We start from the raw sequence: 16,129 nt of genomic DNA, 5'->3' as shown, positions 1-16,129 counted from the left end.
GGGGGGAGAGAGGAGAGAGAGAGAATGGGGGGAGAGAGGAGAGAGAGAATGGGGGAGAGAGAGAGAAAGGGACAGAGAGAAAAAGAGAGAGAGAATGGGGTAGAGAAAAAAGAGGGGGGTAGAGAAAAAAGAGAGAGGAGAGAGAAAGAGAAAGGGGCAGAGAGAAAGAGAGAGAGGGAGAAAGACATAGATGGAGAGGGGGGAGGGAGAGAGAAAGAAAGGGGGAGAGAAAGTGGAGAGAGAGAAAGAGGTATAGAGAGAAAGAGAGAATGGGGTAGAGAAAGAAAGAGAGAGGGAGTAGAGAGAAAAGAGCGAGAGAAAGAGAGAAAGAATGGGGTAGAGAGAAAAAGAGAGAGGGGGATAGAGAGGAGAAAGAAAGAAATGGGTAGAGAGAAAGAGAGAGAGAAGGGTAGAGAGAAAAATAGAGAGAGAGAGAGAGAGAGAGAGAGAGAGAGAGAGAGAGAGAGAGAGAGAGAGACCCTTATGAGACCCTTATTGAGGTGGATTGGGCTGGGACTTGAAATCTGGGTAAGTTAGAGAACTAGTATTTATTACACACCTACTGTGTGCAAGGCGCTGTGCTGAGAGCTGGGGCTACAAAGAAAGACAAAAACCAATCCCCACTTCCAGGAGCTCATCATCCAAGGGTGGGGCTTTTGTTTGGGGACTGTGGCAGAGAGGGCATTCTAGATAGAGGGAAGGCCATGAGCAAAGCTCTGAGGTGGAAAAGCACAAGGTGCATTTGGAAGACAGCGGAGAGCCCATCCAGCTCCCTGTGGAAATGAGTTTGGAGAGGTGCTTTGGCTCCATGCCGCAGACCTGGATGCTGGGCTAGAGCATTCGGGGGTAAGGCAGGACTGAGCAGGGAAGTAAGTTGTGCAGGTATATATACCACCACTCCAATAAGGACAAGACCTGCTACCTTCCTGGCCTTGCAGGGGATGCATCTGCCTTAGGGCACTAATCAGGAGTTCACCTTATAACTCCTTTCTCATCCACCCACCCAATAGCTCTGTCTATTCCTGCGGTCAAAGGCTACCCTTGCTTAGTATAAGAAATCAGGAATTTCTCTGTCTCTCCCCCTACTTCATTACTAACAGGGCTGAGTGAGGTTGAGGTGGGAAATGTATGTACATAATAATAGCTAGCACTTTAAGGTTCACAAAGTGCCTAATGTACATCATCTCATTTGATCCTCATAACATCTATGAGAGGTGCTATTAGCATCTGCATTTTACAAATAGGGGAACTGAGGCTGAGAAAAGCTAAGTGACTTTAACCAGGGTCACATAGCTAGTAAGTATCTCAGGCAGAATTTGAACTCGGGTCTTCTTGACTATCAAGTCTAGTGCTCTCCCCACTGGACCACCTGGCTGCCTCATTAGGCTTTCAAGCTCTGACCCTTTGATTCCCAGCCTTATATATAGATTCCTTCCTCTTGGACACAGGTCTTGGGGCTCCCTTCTTCCCTGCGCCACACCAGGATTGGTGTTGGCTCTCTGCCACAGAATGCAGCAGTATAGCTTGATCACTCTGCTCCACTCGATTGGGTGCCTCTCAGTTCTCTGCCCACCACTGTGCCTGAACCCCTTTGCCTCCATCTTGGTGCCTTTGAGGGCCCTTCTATAAGCTGCTTATAGGCTAATTAAACCCATCCCCCTTAGCTGATGATTAGGGAAAGTAATCCTGGACCATCCAGTAAATCCTTTAATGCATGAGGAGAAGAGGTGGGGGTGGGGTGTCATGGCCAGGGTGGGTTGTGGACATGCCAGAGGCCTTTATCTCTGCCCAGTGAAGCTGAGGCAGACTGAGAACCAGCACTGTCCAGTAGGAGTACTGCAGAGCTGGGAAGGAGCAGACCGGTAGAGCCAGGAGAAGGGGTTGGTAGGAAACTCAGTTTCCCAAACACTTCCCATAAGGGACTTCTTCAGGGTTCCCTGGGGCTTAGGTCTTAAAAGCAGGGGCTTCCAGCTAAATCCATTGGTTCTGGATTAGGGATAAAGAGGAAAAAGTATAAACTCCTCTCTCTGGGTCCCTGCCTTGGAACTAGTGCTGCCAGGGGATCCTTTATTTAGAATCCATGATGCCATGGTGGTTGTGGGATCCAGGATCCCAGATCTAGGACTGGAAGGGACCTTGGAGGTCGTCTCATCCAAACCCCTCATTTTTCAGACTAGTAAATTGAGGCCCAGGATGGTTGATAGACTTGCCCAGGGTCAGACTATTACTACCAGTAATAGTGCTAAATCTCATGACTCCAAACCCAACAACCTTTCCACTACACCCTCTCACCCTCAATGGTTTGCACTACCCATTTGAATCATAGGATTTAGAGGAAGAAGTGGCCTTTGTTGTTCAGTCATTTCAGTTGTGTCTGACTCTTCGTCACCCCGTTTGGGGTTTTCTTGGCAAAGATACTGGAGCAGTTTGCTGTTTTTGTCTCCAGATCATTTTACAGATGAGGAAACTGAGGCAAATAGGGTTAAGTGACTTGCCCAGGGTCACACAGCTAAGAAGTATCTGAAACTGGATTTGAACTTAGATCCTCTTGACTCTAGGCCTGTTCTATCCACCATACCACCTAGCTGTCCCAGTGTATTTTTCATTGCAGGCTTATTAGGGATAACTTGGGGGGTGGGCAGGGGAGTTGGGGTCCAATATTCCTGTCTATCTGGGGGAGGAATGGTTCTGTATTTAACTCTCTCCCATCCTACCTTTTCTGATCTGTTGGATTATCTAGAAAAATATGTGAGTGGGCTCTGCTTAATTTTTAAATTTTTTTATTTAAAGACAGCTGGGCTTTTGGCAGACAGCAGAGTTAAAGTGTTAAAGAGTTAAAGTGAGCAAGGCCCGTGCTCTGCCCTACTGTCCCCTCCATAATAACCTGACATACCCCAGAGGTACCTTCCCTGGTCTCTTCCCTTCCCTCTTATTCGATCCCAGAGAAACTGGGGGCATGGTTTTTCTTTTTCTCTTCTGGTGGGCATGAGTGGATGTGGGAGTACCATGGGGTGGGCTTGTTCTTGGTATATACCCTTGTTGTTCTGAATTCATACACCTAGTCTCCTTCCCTTCTCTCAAGGTTATGGTGAAAGGGAGAGGGAAGGGGGAGGGAACCTTGAGGGGTCTTCAGGACTGTTTCCAGGCAGTGCTGTCCCTTTAAATTGGCTTCAAATCCCTGGGTTAATGTCCTAATGTATAATCCTGCCTGCTGCCATGGCAACCAGGGGTGCTGTTCGACCCACTGCCACTCCTCTGGGAACAGCAGCAGCACCCTAGTGACCGCCCTCCCCGGGCACCTAGGGCATAGAATGAGAGGAGGGCAAGGAACTGGCAAGAGCTCTTTCATCCTTCCTTCAGCTCATGGTCCTTCTGGGTGGTAAAAAGAGAGGAATTCACCCTTTCTTCTTCCTCCATTCCAAAATGCCAATCATTGTCAGACAGGCAGCCCCTTGCCCATCTCCCAGGGGGAGAGAGAGAGAGAGAGACAGAGAGAGACAGAGAGAGAGAGAGACAGAGAGACAGAGAGAGAGAGAGAGACAGAGAGAGAGAGAGAGAGAGAGACAGAGAGAGAGAGAGAGAGACAGAGAGACAGAGAGAGAGAGAGACAGAGAGACAGAGAGAGAGAGACAGAGAGAGAGAGACAGAGAGACAGACAGAGAGAGAGAGAGACAGAGAGAGAGACAGAGAGAGAGACAGAGAGAGACAGAGAGAGAGAGACAGAGAGAGACAGACAGACAGACAGACAGAGAGATGATTGAGGAGGAAGATTTTGTTGGTCGGGAAGGGGCAGTCAGAGGCGGAGCTCAATTAAGCACATCTCTGTGCCAGACTCAGTACCCATCAGTCCTTGGCAAGAGCTGGGGGGTCATTCCTGGGCCATCTTCTTTGGCTGGGTTAAGAGCAGAGAAGATCAGGGAACTGGGAGGTGAGCTTGGAAGGGATCCTGGGGTTGAAGAGGGAAGTGGAACAGAAGCTTTTGGAGCTGCGGTGGGGGCTCCCTGGAAGTGGGGGGATTTGAAGTGTGGGATGTTTCAAGGAAGGGAAGAGGAAAGCGAAATTGAGGACTAAGGTCCCCCTCCCTCTCCACTAGTAGATCTTGTGTCAGGTTTGTGGAGAGGTGGGGTGGGGAGGGGGTAGTCCTCTGTGCCAGTCTTGGGGGGGGTAGGGTGGGTAGAACCATGCCTGTTTTCCCCAACCTCCTCACAGATCTAAACGGGGGAGGGGCCGCCCCTTAGAAGAAGAGATTCCACATCTCCCCCCTCCTCTCCCCAGCTTCTGCCAATCAGGAAAGCCTTGGAGACAGCTGAGCCCTCCCATTGGCTAGTCCCTTGGAGGGGCTCCTGGGGTCCCTCCTTCCCCAGGCTTAGTACCTTCAGTCTGGGAGGGTGGCAGACGGCCGCAGCAATTGCCCCGCTCAGGGCTTGGGGGGCAGGGAACAGGAGGGGGCCGGGCAGCGATGGCGGGCAGTCCGGGCAGCGGTGCCTCCTTGGAGGGCATATCCCTGGGCTCTTCGGAGGAAGCAGAGCTGCGGAGGGAAGGTAGGGGAGGAAGAGGTGGGATCGGGGCTGGAGGGAGTGTTGCCAGAAGTGGCCACCCACAGCAACCACGAGGGGGGTGGGGGCAGAGGGCACCCTTCTCCTGCCCAATCTTCCTGGGTCAGAAGAGGGGGATCCCTTTCTTCCTGGTCTTAGAGGTTGGTGCAGGTGGCATCTGCTGTGTGTGTCTGAGTAAGGGGCATGGGGACTTGTTTAAAGAGGGAAGCCAGAGGGATAAATCTCTATCAGCTCTCCTGTCTGACACCCCCCTTCCCCATCCAATCCAATCCAACCCAACAAGCTTTAAGAGCCTACTATGTGCAGGATGTTGTGCTAGGAACTGAGGATAAAAAGACAGAATAGAAAACCAGCCTGTGCCATTAGTAAAAATTCATCATGGGCTGAATATACCTACCTTTACTCTCTGGAAAAGGTGTGACCACTCCACTCTTGTATATACTAGGGATTGGCCAGATTCACACAGACACGTGGAAAGGAAGACTGTTAAGCCAGGGAGAAGGGCCTACCTCTGAGGAGTAGTGTATTAAAAGGGAATGGGGGCATAGAGGGATAGCAGTTGGCTACCCCACCCAGAGGGCACTGGCAGAGTGTGAGGCAGTTCACACCTGCTCCTTCCCTAGTTCCAAAGAGTATTTCATAGTATTTCAGAGTTGAGGGAATCTAGCCCAACCCCTTCCTTATACAGAGGGGCAAACTTAGGCCTAGGGAAGGGACTAGTGACCTGTTGCCCTATAGGGCTATTAAGTGGCAGCGATAAGGCTCAAACCCAGGCCCCATCCAACTTCCCTCTGGTATCTGTTCTGGGATGTGGCATGGTGATGATTGTGAATGCAGAGAATGAGAGAGACTTGGAGGTGGATGGGGAGACCTGAGGTGCATCAAGTCCAGAAACCCTAAAAGATTAGGGAAAGGGGCTGGATGAGGAAGGCATTTCTAAGGAAAATGAGGCAGCAGGGAGGAGAGGGAAGGGGAAAAGAGGAAAGTGGGGGAAGGGAGGCCCATTGTTGCCATTCTGATCAAGTCACCCACTGACTCTGTGCCTTATCCTCCACAGTGCCTCCCTAAAGGAAGGGAGCAGTGACAGGAGCACGCCCATGGCCTTGGGTGCTGGTGCAGATGCTGGTGTGGGTGGGATGGTAGGGCTGGGTAATGATACCTCCTGTCCATCTCTGCTCCCAGCTGGGTACACCCAACTTTCCCCCCTCTCCCTCATCCTGAACCTCACTTCTTTTCGGTGCCCAGCCTGCATACATTCAGCTCCTACCTCAAGGACCGCAGTGGGCACTGACTGGCACAGCTCTGGTATTCCAGTTGTCCTCATGCATATCCTCATGTTCCTAGTCATGGCTAGGCCATGACTGAGACTTGAAAGTGTACCTCCCCAGCATCTAGACAAGTATATTCTCCAGCCCCCATGCCAGGCTTAGGCTCCTTTCTGGCCTTTGTCCACAAGTCAGGTACAACCATGGGCTTCAGCCTGTCTGGACATGCTGGGCCGCTGCAAGTAGCCAAGGTTTAGAGTGGTCAACATGTTGTTGCTGTTGGTATCTGTGGGGTTTGGGGGAGGGTGAGAAGGAAAATGGAATTGGAGTCGAGCTGCTTTGCTTCTGAGCCCCAGTATTGTCATCTGTAAAATGGGAATCTGCATTCAAATCCTCACAGATCTGTTGTGAGGAAACTGCTTTTTAAAACTGAAAGTACTATATGTGTTACTATGTGACCATTCTAATGTACTGCCCTCATATGGGTGCCTTCTTAGCATCAGCATCCTGGTGCCCCTGTTGAACATGGACTGCTCTAGTTACTCCCGCATTGGAGTCTAGCTGGGAATAGACAGGGGAGGGAGAGTATGGGGGCAGTAGATCCAATTGACCTTTACTCAGTGGAACCCTGGCAGAGATGCCTGCCAACTTTGCCTTAGTTCCTGGAGCCACCTGACTCTGTAGGCAGAGAATGGATCCTGGAATCTGACGCTGCTCCCTTCTACCTCCATTTGGACACTCACAGCACACACACACACACACACACACACACACACACAACACACTTCCTCTTCTGACTGTGTTAACAGTCTCTCATCTGCTATACTTGGCATCACTCTCTACCATCACCAGAGGTGGGGATGGGGAGAGGGAACCTAGGAAGCATCCAGTTTTCCTCATTACTTCTCATCCCTGAGACCAGGAAGACATTTTCAGGGACCAGGTGCCTGTGTCAGGCTTCATCATGCCCCCCGAGTAGCAGGGGTAAGCTCCGACCCATATGGATGTTTTAGACAGTATTTGTTGAGGCCATTTCTGGCCCTTAGTCCAAGTCTCCCTATCTGGGATCAGTGGACAGCTAGTCAAAAAGCATTTATTATGCACATACCATGCATGTGTCAGGCACAGTGTTAAGCTCTGGGGATACAAAGAAAGGCTACTACCTTGGTTGCCTATGCCCACTCTCATGGAAAAGGGCTGGAGATGTGGGCATCACCTCCTACCCCTTCTGCCCCAGGAAAGGTTAGCATGCAGTCTGACCCACTTGCCCCTTCTACCCTCCTGGATTTGCCACCCACCTTTATTCTGTTCTTGCCCTCTATCTTCCCACAGCCATGCAGCAAGTCCTGGACAACCTGGGGACCTTTCCCAATGCCACCGGCGCTGCCGAGTTAGACCTGATCTTCCTTCGAGGCATCATGGAAAGTCCAATAGTAAGATCGTTGGCGAAGGTACAGTTCCACAGGGCTGTGGAGGGTGTGGTACACAGGATGGGTGGGTGGGGAACTCAGTCCTAGACCTAGGAGATAAGCTTTTGGAGGTGCTACCCTATGGCCTTGGGAAGCTCTCCATTTCAAAATCTGAAGACAAAGGGAGAGCTTGAGATGATGTGTCTGCACTCCTTCATTCTTGTGTGTGTATATATGTGTGCGCACGCATGTGCATGGGCAATTGGGGTTAAGTGACTTGCCCAAGGTCACACAGCTAGTGAGTGTCTGTGATCAGATTTAAGCTTCAGATTCTAGAACTGGTGCTCTTTCCACCGTACTGCCTAGCTGCCCTGTGTGCACCCATTCTTGAGGCATGAAGTTGGATGATTATAGATGGGAATGCATCTCCACTAAACCTGACTTAGACAGTTTTTACGTGGTTCTACATAGTAACTGATAACAATTATCATTTTGTGTAATAACCCTTCTTAACATGTGACTAGGTGCACTTGTATCTATATATGTTTCTGTGACTTGTATGCATTTGTGTGTTATGTGTGAAACCTCCAGAGTCCACCCAATGCCCCCCACTTCCCACCCCAGTCATCTTTGGACCAAATGGTGTCTCTCTGCCAAGAGCTTCAAACTCTCTCTGCCTGTCTCAGAGTTCTTTCTAGGCACATCTGGCATCATCTTGGGTGGCATGACTGTGCAGCTCACCCTAGGATCTGATAGCAGGGAGTACATCCCCATCCTGCCTTCCCAGAGACTCCTTGCTGGGTGGCAATCCTTGGAAGGGGAACAGACTTCTTTGGCCGCAGTAAGGTGGAAAACCCAGAGACTCTTGGGTTGTCGTTGTGCCAGAGAATTGTATATGAATGGATAAGTGTGCGTGTGTCTGTGGTCTACAGGTTAGTACATCAATGTATTTGGCCAGAAGCCTACAGACCTTCCAGGAAAAAAGAGCTCCGATACAAGGAAGGCCTCAGGGGAAGCCTTATAAAAAGCAGAGATAGCAAAATTCAGAAATGAGCAAGAGTTAGACTAAGTTCCTATGCGGGGAAATGGGTAGCGTGCCAGAGTTTATTTCCTATACCTATATGATTGAAGCAACTTGTGAATGAACCTGCCCCACCTTGAATGGCTTTTGCTCTGATTTCTGAAGCAGCTGGTACAGGGAGAGCCTTTTAAAAGGTTCATGTGTGTCTGTGCCAAATGGTAAGTGACATCAATTTCCCAGAATTATTTGTGAATACCTGCTGGTTGGAATTACACGCTGGGAAGCCTTGGGCATGGTGCCAGAGACACAGGGCAAAAAGAAAAGACAGTGGGTGGGGGGCTAGGGGAGACTCTCCAGGCCAGGGGCTCCACAAAATGTAGGTTTGCTGGGTGAGAGAAATCTTATGGCATCTGCCTTGGATCTTGGCAGTGGGCCTAGTCTGGAAATGGAGAACCATGGAGATTTGTCTAAGCTTGGAACAGGTGAGATTGACCAGGGGGAAGCAACTATCTGTTCCTGGTCGCATTTAATTATCCTATACCATTTGGAGCAATATGGGCTTTAATATAGTCAGTCGCAGTCAGGGCATTTTGAGCCAAAACCTAGTCATGAAAATTAATTAATGCCTGCTTGAAAAGTGACCTAGAAATCTGCAGGATCAGGATGAAGTCAATATACCCCATGGGAGTGATACCTGGTCTTACAATTGTGTACTCAAGGTTAGCTGGGTGGCCCAGAAGAATCCAGTTCTGGGCCTGGAATTGGGAAAACCTGAGTTTAAATCCAGCCTCAGAGACTTACTAGCTGTGTGACCCTGGGAAAGTCACTAATCTGCTATTTGCCTCAGTTTCCTCATCTGTAAAAGAGGGATGAAAATAGTACCTTCCTTCCAAAGTTGTTGTGAGGATAAATGAGATAATATTTGCAAAGTATGTTGCAAACCTGGAAGCATTATATAATTGCTCTCCAGCTATGTGCCCTTTCGAAGACACTTTCATTTTCTTAAAGAATGATGAGTACACATCGGAGAAAAAAGAAAACCTAGAAGGGAGCACAGAAAACTGGGTTGCCTTGAAAACAATGTTTAGGATTTATTACATGGATTTTTCAGAACTGGAAATTTATTGTTTTGTTTATTATATTTATTTATATATTTATTATTTATCTTCTCTTATGTTCAGCTATGTAGAAAAAATGTTTTTTTTCTTCTCTTTTTGTGTATTTAAGCTTAAAATGAATATTTTTTTTAAAAAGAAAAAAAATTAATTATGACCCTGGGAATATAGATTCTATTTGAATGCTATATGTTTTACTACCTGTGCAATCTGGGGCAAATCACATAATATACCTGTGTCTCAGTTTCCTTATATGTAAAATAAAGGGGTTGAATTAAATGGCTTCTGAGGACCTGGAGTCAGGAAGACTCCTCTCAGCTTCAGACACTTACTAGCTGTATGGCTCTGGGCAAGTCACTTAAACCTGTTTGCCTCAGTTTTCTCATCTGAAAAATGAGCTGGACTGGGAAATGGCAAACCATTCTAGCATCTTTGTCAAGAAAACCCTCAATGGGATCACAGAGAGTCTAACATGACTGAAATGACTGAACAACAACACATTTTTTATGTCATAGTCATTTCTAAATATATTCTTCTTCCTCTTTCCCTCTACTTCCTGTGACAGGATAAACAGTTAAACCAAACTGACTGAAACATGGACCCAGCCTGACAACATTTGCAACATTTCATACCCATAGTCCTCCTACATGTGTCCAAAGGAAGGTGGTGTGTTTTATGGTATTTTTAGAATTGAAAGAAATGTCACAGGCCATCCAGCCCAACCCATGTCCCAAAAGAACAACTTACTGTGATATACCTGAAGACACCTCCAATCAGGGAGGACATGCCACGTCTCAATGCAGTGTCACAACATACAGAACGCTGGGCCTGGAGTCAGGAAGACGTGAGTTCAAATCCAGTCTCAAATACTTCCTAGCTGTGTGACCTCGGGCAAGTCACTTCACCTTGTTTGCCTCAGTTTCCTCATCTGTAAAATGAGCTGGAGAAGGAAGTGGTAAACCACTCCAGTATCTTTGCCAAGAAAACTCCAAATGGGGTCAGGAAGAGTCGGACACGACTGAAATGACTGAACGCCACCACCTCTTAGAGCAGCCCATTGCATTTTTGGATGGCTGCCTCTAATTGTTAGAAGGTTTTTCTGACATCAAGCCTAAAACTGGCCTTTTGATAACTTTACCAATGGCTGCTGGGAACAAATAGAACATTTCTATCCCCTTGATTCTACCCCCTTCAAATACTTGAACAGTTACCATGTCCCTGCTAGATCTTTTCTTTTCTGGGCTAAATAATCCCAGTATCTTCAGGTGCTCCTCGTGCAACAAGGACTGACCATTCTCTGCCTACTCTCCATCTCATCAGTTTCCTTCTTAAGATATGGCTTGTTGAACTGAACACAGTATTCCCTATGTGGTCTGACTAGGGCCGAGTCTAGAGGTCCTCCCTATCCTTGGAAGCTCAGCTCCTCAATGTGACCCATGACTGACTTAGCCCTTTTGATCACTACATCACACTGGTGACTGATCTTGAACTTGTGGTCCACTAAATCCCCTGGATCTTTTTCAGACAAGATAGGTAATATCCAAGCCTTTCCTCATCCTGTATGATTGAGGTTAATATTTTGGACCTAAGTGTTTCTTGTTGTTCTAGTCATTTCAGTCGCGTCTAACTCCTCATGACCTCATTTAGGGTTTTCTTGGCAGAGATACTAGAGTGGTTTGCCACTTCCTTCTCCAGCTCATTTTACAGTTGAGGAAACTGAGCCAAACAAGGTGAAGTGACTTGCCCAGGGTCACACAGCTAGTAAGTGTCTTAGGCCAGATTTGAACTCAGGAAGAGGAGCCTTTCTGCCTCCAGGCCTGGTACTCTGTCCACTGCATCATCACTTAGCTACTGGAGTGTTGGACTTTGCATTTCTTCCTATTGAATTTCATCCCAATGCTTTAGCCTGTCAGTGACTTTTTGGATCCTGAGGCCATCATCTCTGTGTCTCACTGGCTCTCCTAGCTTTTTATGAACCTCCCATCTTTGTCTTCATTCATTCTCCTCATTTATTCTCTCCTTCCCTGATAGTCACATAATGCATAGAGACCTGGCCTCAGAACCAGGCGGACCTGTCCCACCTCTTTCACAGAGTAGCTGTGTGAGCCCTGGTCAGGGCAGTTAACCTCTCAGGCCTTTAATAATAATCAGAGTAGCCAGCCCTTATACTTCCCTTTAAGGTCTGCACAGTCCTTTGTCTATTATTTTCTTTCTTTTTTGCAAGGCTATCAGGGTTAGGTGACTTGCCCAAGGTCACACAGCTAGTAAGTGTGTCAAGTGTCTAAGGTCAGTTTTGAACTCAGGTCCTCCTGACTCTAGGGCTGGTGCCCTATCCACTGTACCACGTAGCTGCTGCTTCTATAATTTTCTCTCATTTGATACTGAACCCTGTGATGTAAAATGTACCCCCATTTTACAGATGAGGAAACTGAGGCCCAGGCAAGTTAAGTGACTTGCCCAGAGTCAGGTTTTCCTGGTTCTGAGGCTAGGTCTCTATTCCCTCTTTCACCCAACTATTCATTCAGCTATTATAATTCTCAGACTATAAGTTACAGAGAAGGTGGCCACCTGTATTGGGAGAGCGAATTGCCTAGGGTTCTTGATAAAACAAAATCACAGGTCCATTTCCTATCCATTCTCTACTATAATTAATCCCTCATACAGGTTTAGAGCATTTGGAAAGATATCACCCTAGGAGGCAGATAGTGTGTACCTGCTGTAATAGAGACCTTCATTTACAGACACAAAAATTGAGGTTAGAGGGGGAGAATTAATCCACTTTGGTCACATGCTAATGCTAAGGAGTCTAAGTCAGGACCAGAATCCAGGCTTTCTGAATCTTTCTTGATTATTAAAAAAAAAAAATCACACTATGTTTCCTCACAGATCAGAGCTGACAAGGATATCAGGGAGCAAAAATAAACTTAAAAAAAAAGGAAAAGAAACCATTTAGTAAGGTTTCCAGACTTGCCTTCTAGGCAGTCTTCCAGTCATATTGCTCACAGAGAAGTCTCACAGATACTTTTTTACAAAAGAGTTTTAGTCATACTTCCTAGCTGTGTGACTCTGGGCAAGTCACTTAACCCTGTTTGCCTCATTTTCTCATCTGTAAAATGAACTGGAGAGGGAAAGGGCAAACCACTAGCTGTGTGACCCTGGCTGGATAAGTCGCTTAAGCCTGTTTACCTCAGTTTCCTCATCTGTAAAATGAGCTGGAGAGGGAAAGGGCAAACCACTTCAGTTTCTTTGCCAAGAAAATCCCAAATGAGGTCATGAAGAGTTGGACATGACTGAAAAACAACAATAACAGTTGAGGAAACTAGGCAGTCAAGTTAAGTGACTTTCTCTGGGTCACACAGCTAGGAAGTATCCAAGGCCAGGTTTGAATTCTAGTCTTCCCTGTTCCAGGCCCAGCACTTTAGCCACTGTACTGCCTAGCTGCCTCTAGGTTAGATAAAATCATAGTGTTGGACTAGATAATGGAGGCCTACACTGATCAGCTGGAGAATGACCCCCTTCTAAAGCCTGCTTGTTCTAGGGTGCAGATGCTATTGGATTTTTCCCAGTCTCCTAGCTTGTTCAGTTGGTGTTTTTTTGAGAGTAGTGTGATGTAATGGGTGGTAGCAGTTGGGAATCTGATTTTTTTGGGGGAATCTGGTGCTTTTTACCCAGGTGAGCATACACAAGTCACTTATGCTCTCCAAGCCTCAATTTCCTCATCTGTAAAATGGAGATAAAAATACCTGTAGTGCCTCCTTCAAAGGGCTGTTGTGAACCTAAGCTTTGGCTCACAGATGTGCATAGAATACTTTAGGTATGTGTAAATATCAGCTGTGATCTCTACTATACAATGAACCAGACCAGACAAGGAAAAATCAAATAATCAAGTGTTCAATAAACCTGAAAATGCAGAGTACTAAGGGAAGAAGTCTCTAATTGATTAAAAAAGTTACTGGGAAAATGGAAAGCAGTCTGGCAGAAATTAGGCTTAGACCAACATATTATACCATTTTTCACAGTAAATTAAAAATAATCTGTTGAGGTCCCTGAAATGGGGAAGGGAGAGGAGCATGGTTTGTAAAATTTTGAGACTTCTACATGGTTGGCCAAAGCTTCATGAGAGTAACCAGAGCTACTTTGAAATTGAATGGACCACTAGATTCTCCTTGTCTTGATTTGTGTGTCAGCTAGTCAGAGTGAGAGGAAAGGGGTGAGTATGCACATGTGAGTTTGTGTAGGTGACTGAGTGTGGGCATGTGAATACATAAGTGTGTGACGGGAGGGTAGGTGGGCTCTGCCAACCAGACTGTTAATTGGTGCTTGGTGGCTGGTGGGGGTGTTCCAACTGTCAAGTGTGAGATGTCAAGGAAGGTCCTGTAAGGGCCTTTAATTTCATGAGGGGCCTCTGGTGGGGTGGGGGTTGAGGATAACCCAGACTCTTCCTCTCCTTCCTCCCACCAGGCCCACGAACGCCTGGAAGAGACCAAACTGGAAGCTGTTCGGGACAATAACCTGGAGCTGGTTCAGGAGATCCTTCGGGATCTGGCCGAGCTGGCTGAGCAGAGCAGCACAGCCGCAGAACTTGCCCATATCCTGCAGGAGCCTCACTTCCAGGTGGGGGGCCCCAGACCAGAATAGCAGTGTGGAGGGATAGGCAAACAGACTTTCTAGAAGAGTTTTTAGGAGGAACCTCAAGGCTTTTCCATGCCTCAAACCCCTTCCACTGATGAAAGCCCAGGTTACCATCTTTTTAGGGGCAGATTACTTTCTGTGCCAAAGAATTTTGGGATAGTGCTCCAGCTGCACATAGAAGCTCTGGAATGTTGCTGCTGATGGCAGGGAATGGACCCCTGGCTGAGGGATTGGACTGAGAAAGTGGTTGGATCTGGTTGTGTGAAGGGACTCTCCAGGTGGGAAGGACAGGGGGCCTGGGAAGGGAAAATTGATAGGCTTTGGTGTTTGGGTAGAGATTTGATGTTGGGATCAGCTCAGATGGAGGTGATTGGGGTCTTGGCGGGTCCCCTAGGGGATCTGGCAGGATTCTAAAGGAGAGGAATTGGATGGAGGAGAGAAGGTTGGGGGAGGAGAGTATGACTCAAATGAGGGAGACCTGGGAGTATGGGTAGTGAGGGGGTAGCTGGGGATGGATGGGAAGGCCTCCATGGCAGGGCAAAGCTGGGCACTGCTGTTTCTTGACTGCTCTGTTTCCTTAGTCCCTCCTGGAGACACACGACTCTGTGGCATCGAAGAGCTATGAAACACCACCTCCCAGCCCTGGCCTGGACCCCATGTTCAACAACCAACCTGTCCCTCCAGATGCTGTGCGTATGGTGGGCATCCGAAAGACCGCAGGAGAGCACCTGGTGAGGGCGTAGGGGTAGGAGGTAAAGGAAAGGGGGAGGAAAGGCCATCAGGGAGAGCAGTGGGTACTGGCGAAGACCCATGTGCCCAGGGTGGGACTGCAGACCAGACCAAAAGAGGGATTGTCAAGGGCTTTGGGAAAGTTGGGAGAGGTAGAGGCAGTTGGGGAGAGGGCTGGTGAGGGAGCAGGGGGTCACCAGTGAGGAGGGTCTAACCATAGCTCCAAGGAAGAAAATGCAGAAATTTAAACACTCAAGGAAACATGTATGCTCCAGGGCCCTTGACGGAGTAAAGAGAGGCAGGAAAAGACTGGTGTGGTATAGTGGAAAGAGAACTAGATGTGATTCCCAATCCTGTCTCTGACAATGCCCAATTGTGGGGTTATGAACAAGGCACTTCCCCTTTCCGAGCCTCAGTTTTCCCATCTGTAAAATGGGGATGATAACTGTAGTACTTGTGAAGATTAATCACTCAACAAATATCGATTAAGCACGTACTATGTGCCAGGCACTGGGGATGCACTCAACACAGATGAAAGTGAAGCACTCCCTTCCCTCAAATAGTGTGCATTCTTTAGTGGGAGAGAGAAGGGGTGCATTTAAGTAGATTTAAATAATTCTATGTAAGATAACTTTGGGGTTGGGGTTACACCAGCAGCTTTGGGGATCCCCAGGGTCTCATTTAGGAGGCAGCCCAGTCTGAGCTGAGCTTTGAGGAGCAAATGAGATCATTTAAAATGCTTACAAACCTTGAAGGACTTCATAAGCTCCATTATTGATTGTTATGATTACTATTAATAATTTCCCCTTCTCCCAGTTAGTGCTACCTTATTAATTGCTTCATCCAGGCTAATCAGTAGGAGGAAGGAATAAGGGAAGGCGAGGAGTGGTGGTGTTCTCAACCTTGGCTTCAAGCCCAGGGGGCTGGTGAGAGGGGAGGAAGAGGAGGAAGAAGAAGAGGAGAAAGGGGAGGAGAAGGAGAGAGAGGAGGAAGAAGAGTAGGAAAAGGAGAAAAAGGAGGAAGAGAAAGGGGAGGAAGAGGAAGAAGAGGATTAGGAGGAAGAGGAGTAGGAAGAGGAGGAAGAAAAGTATGAGGAGTGTAATGTAATGCCAAGTAAAGGCAACTTCCCAAGGTTCAAAATACCAGCATAGATGCTCTCCATTTTATTCAGTGACCAACCAAGAACAGAGAAGATCAAAATATGACATCATTCAAAATACAGCATTTACTAAGCGTGATTAAATAATCTCCAAGGACTACCCCACCCCAGGACCTTCCAATCATTCAATCAATTACAAAGTCCCTGTTCTAAATACTACTTCACCCCTAGGCTGTACCTTCATTTAGTCCACCACAAAACCCCTCTTCTCAAATGGAGATTAGTTTCCAAACATAAGTAAAG

At 47.5% G+C, this 16,129-nt stretch overlaps 1 protein-coding gene across 4 annotated transcripts in view; it reads left to right on the top strand.

The window, feature by feature from the left end:
- Positions 1-16,129, top strand: part of MPP2 (MAGUK p55 scaffold protein 2) — a 39,735-nt gene that overhangs the window by 5,616 nt on the left and 17,990 nt on the right. For 2 of the 4 annotated variants that reach the window (XM_069064414.1, XM_069064411.1), the window contains exons 1-4: positions 4,361-4,541; positions 7,154-7,272; positions 13,828-13,980; positions 14,580-14,729. In XM_069064414.1, the coding sequence (XP_068920515.1) occupies positions 4,460-4,541; positions 7,154-7,272; positions 13,828-13,980; positions 14,580-14,729 (504 nt within the window). In that variant the 5' untranslated portion in view covers positions 4,361-4,459. Of the gene's footprint in view, positions 1-4,360; positions 4,542-7,153; positions 7,273-13,827; positions 13,981-14,579; positions 14,730-16,129 lie in introns of those variants that run through there. The other 2 variants (XM_069064412.1, XM_069064413.1) reach the window with 2 other exon arrangements.

Source organism: Petaurus breviceps, unplaced genomic scaffold, assembly GCF_028583685.1.
Source record: "Petaurus breviceps papuanus isolate PSGF00001 unplaced genomic scaffold, PetGlider_PUasm1.0 90630, whole genome shotgun sequence".
Lineage (NCBI taxonomy): Eukaryota > Metazoa > Chordata > Mammalia > Diprotodontia > Petauridae > Petaurus > Petaurus breviceps.
This window is presented reverse-complemented; position numbering and strand designations above follow the sequence as displayed.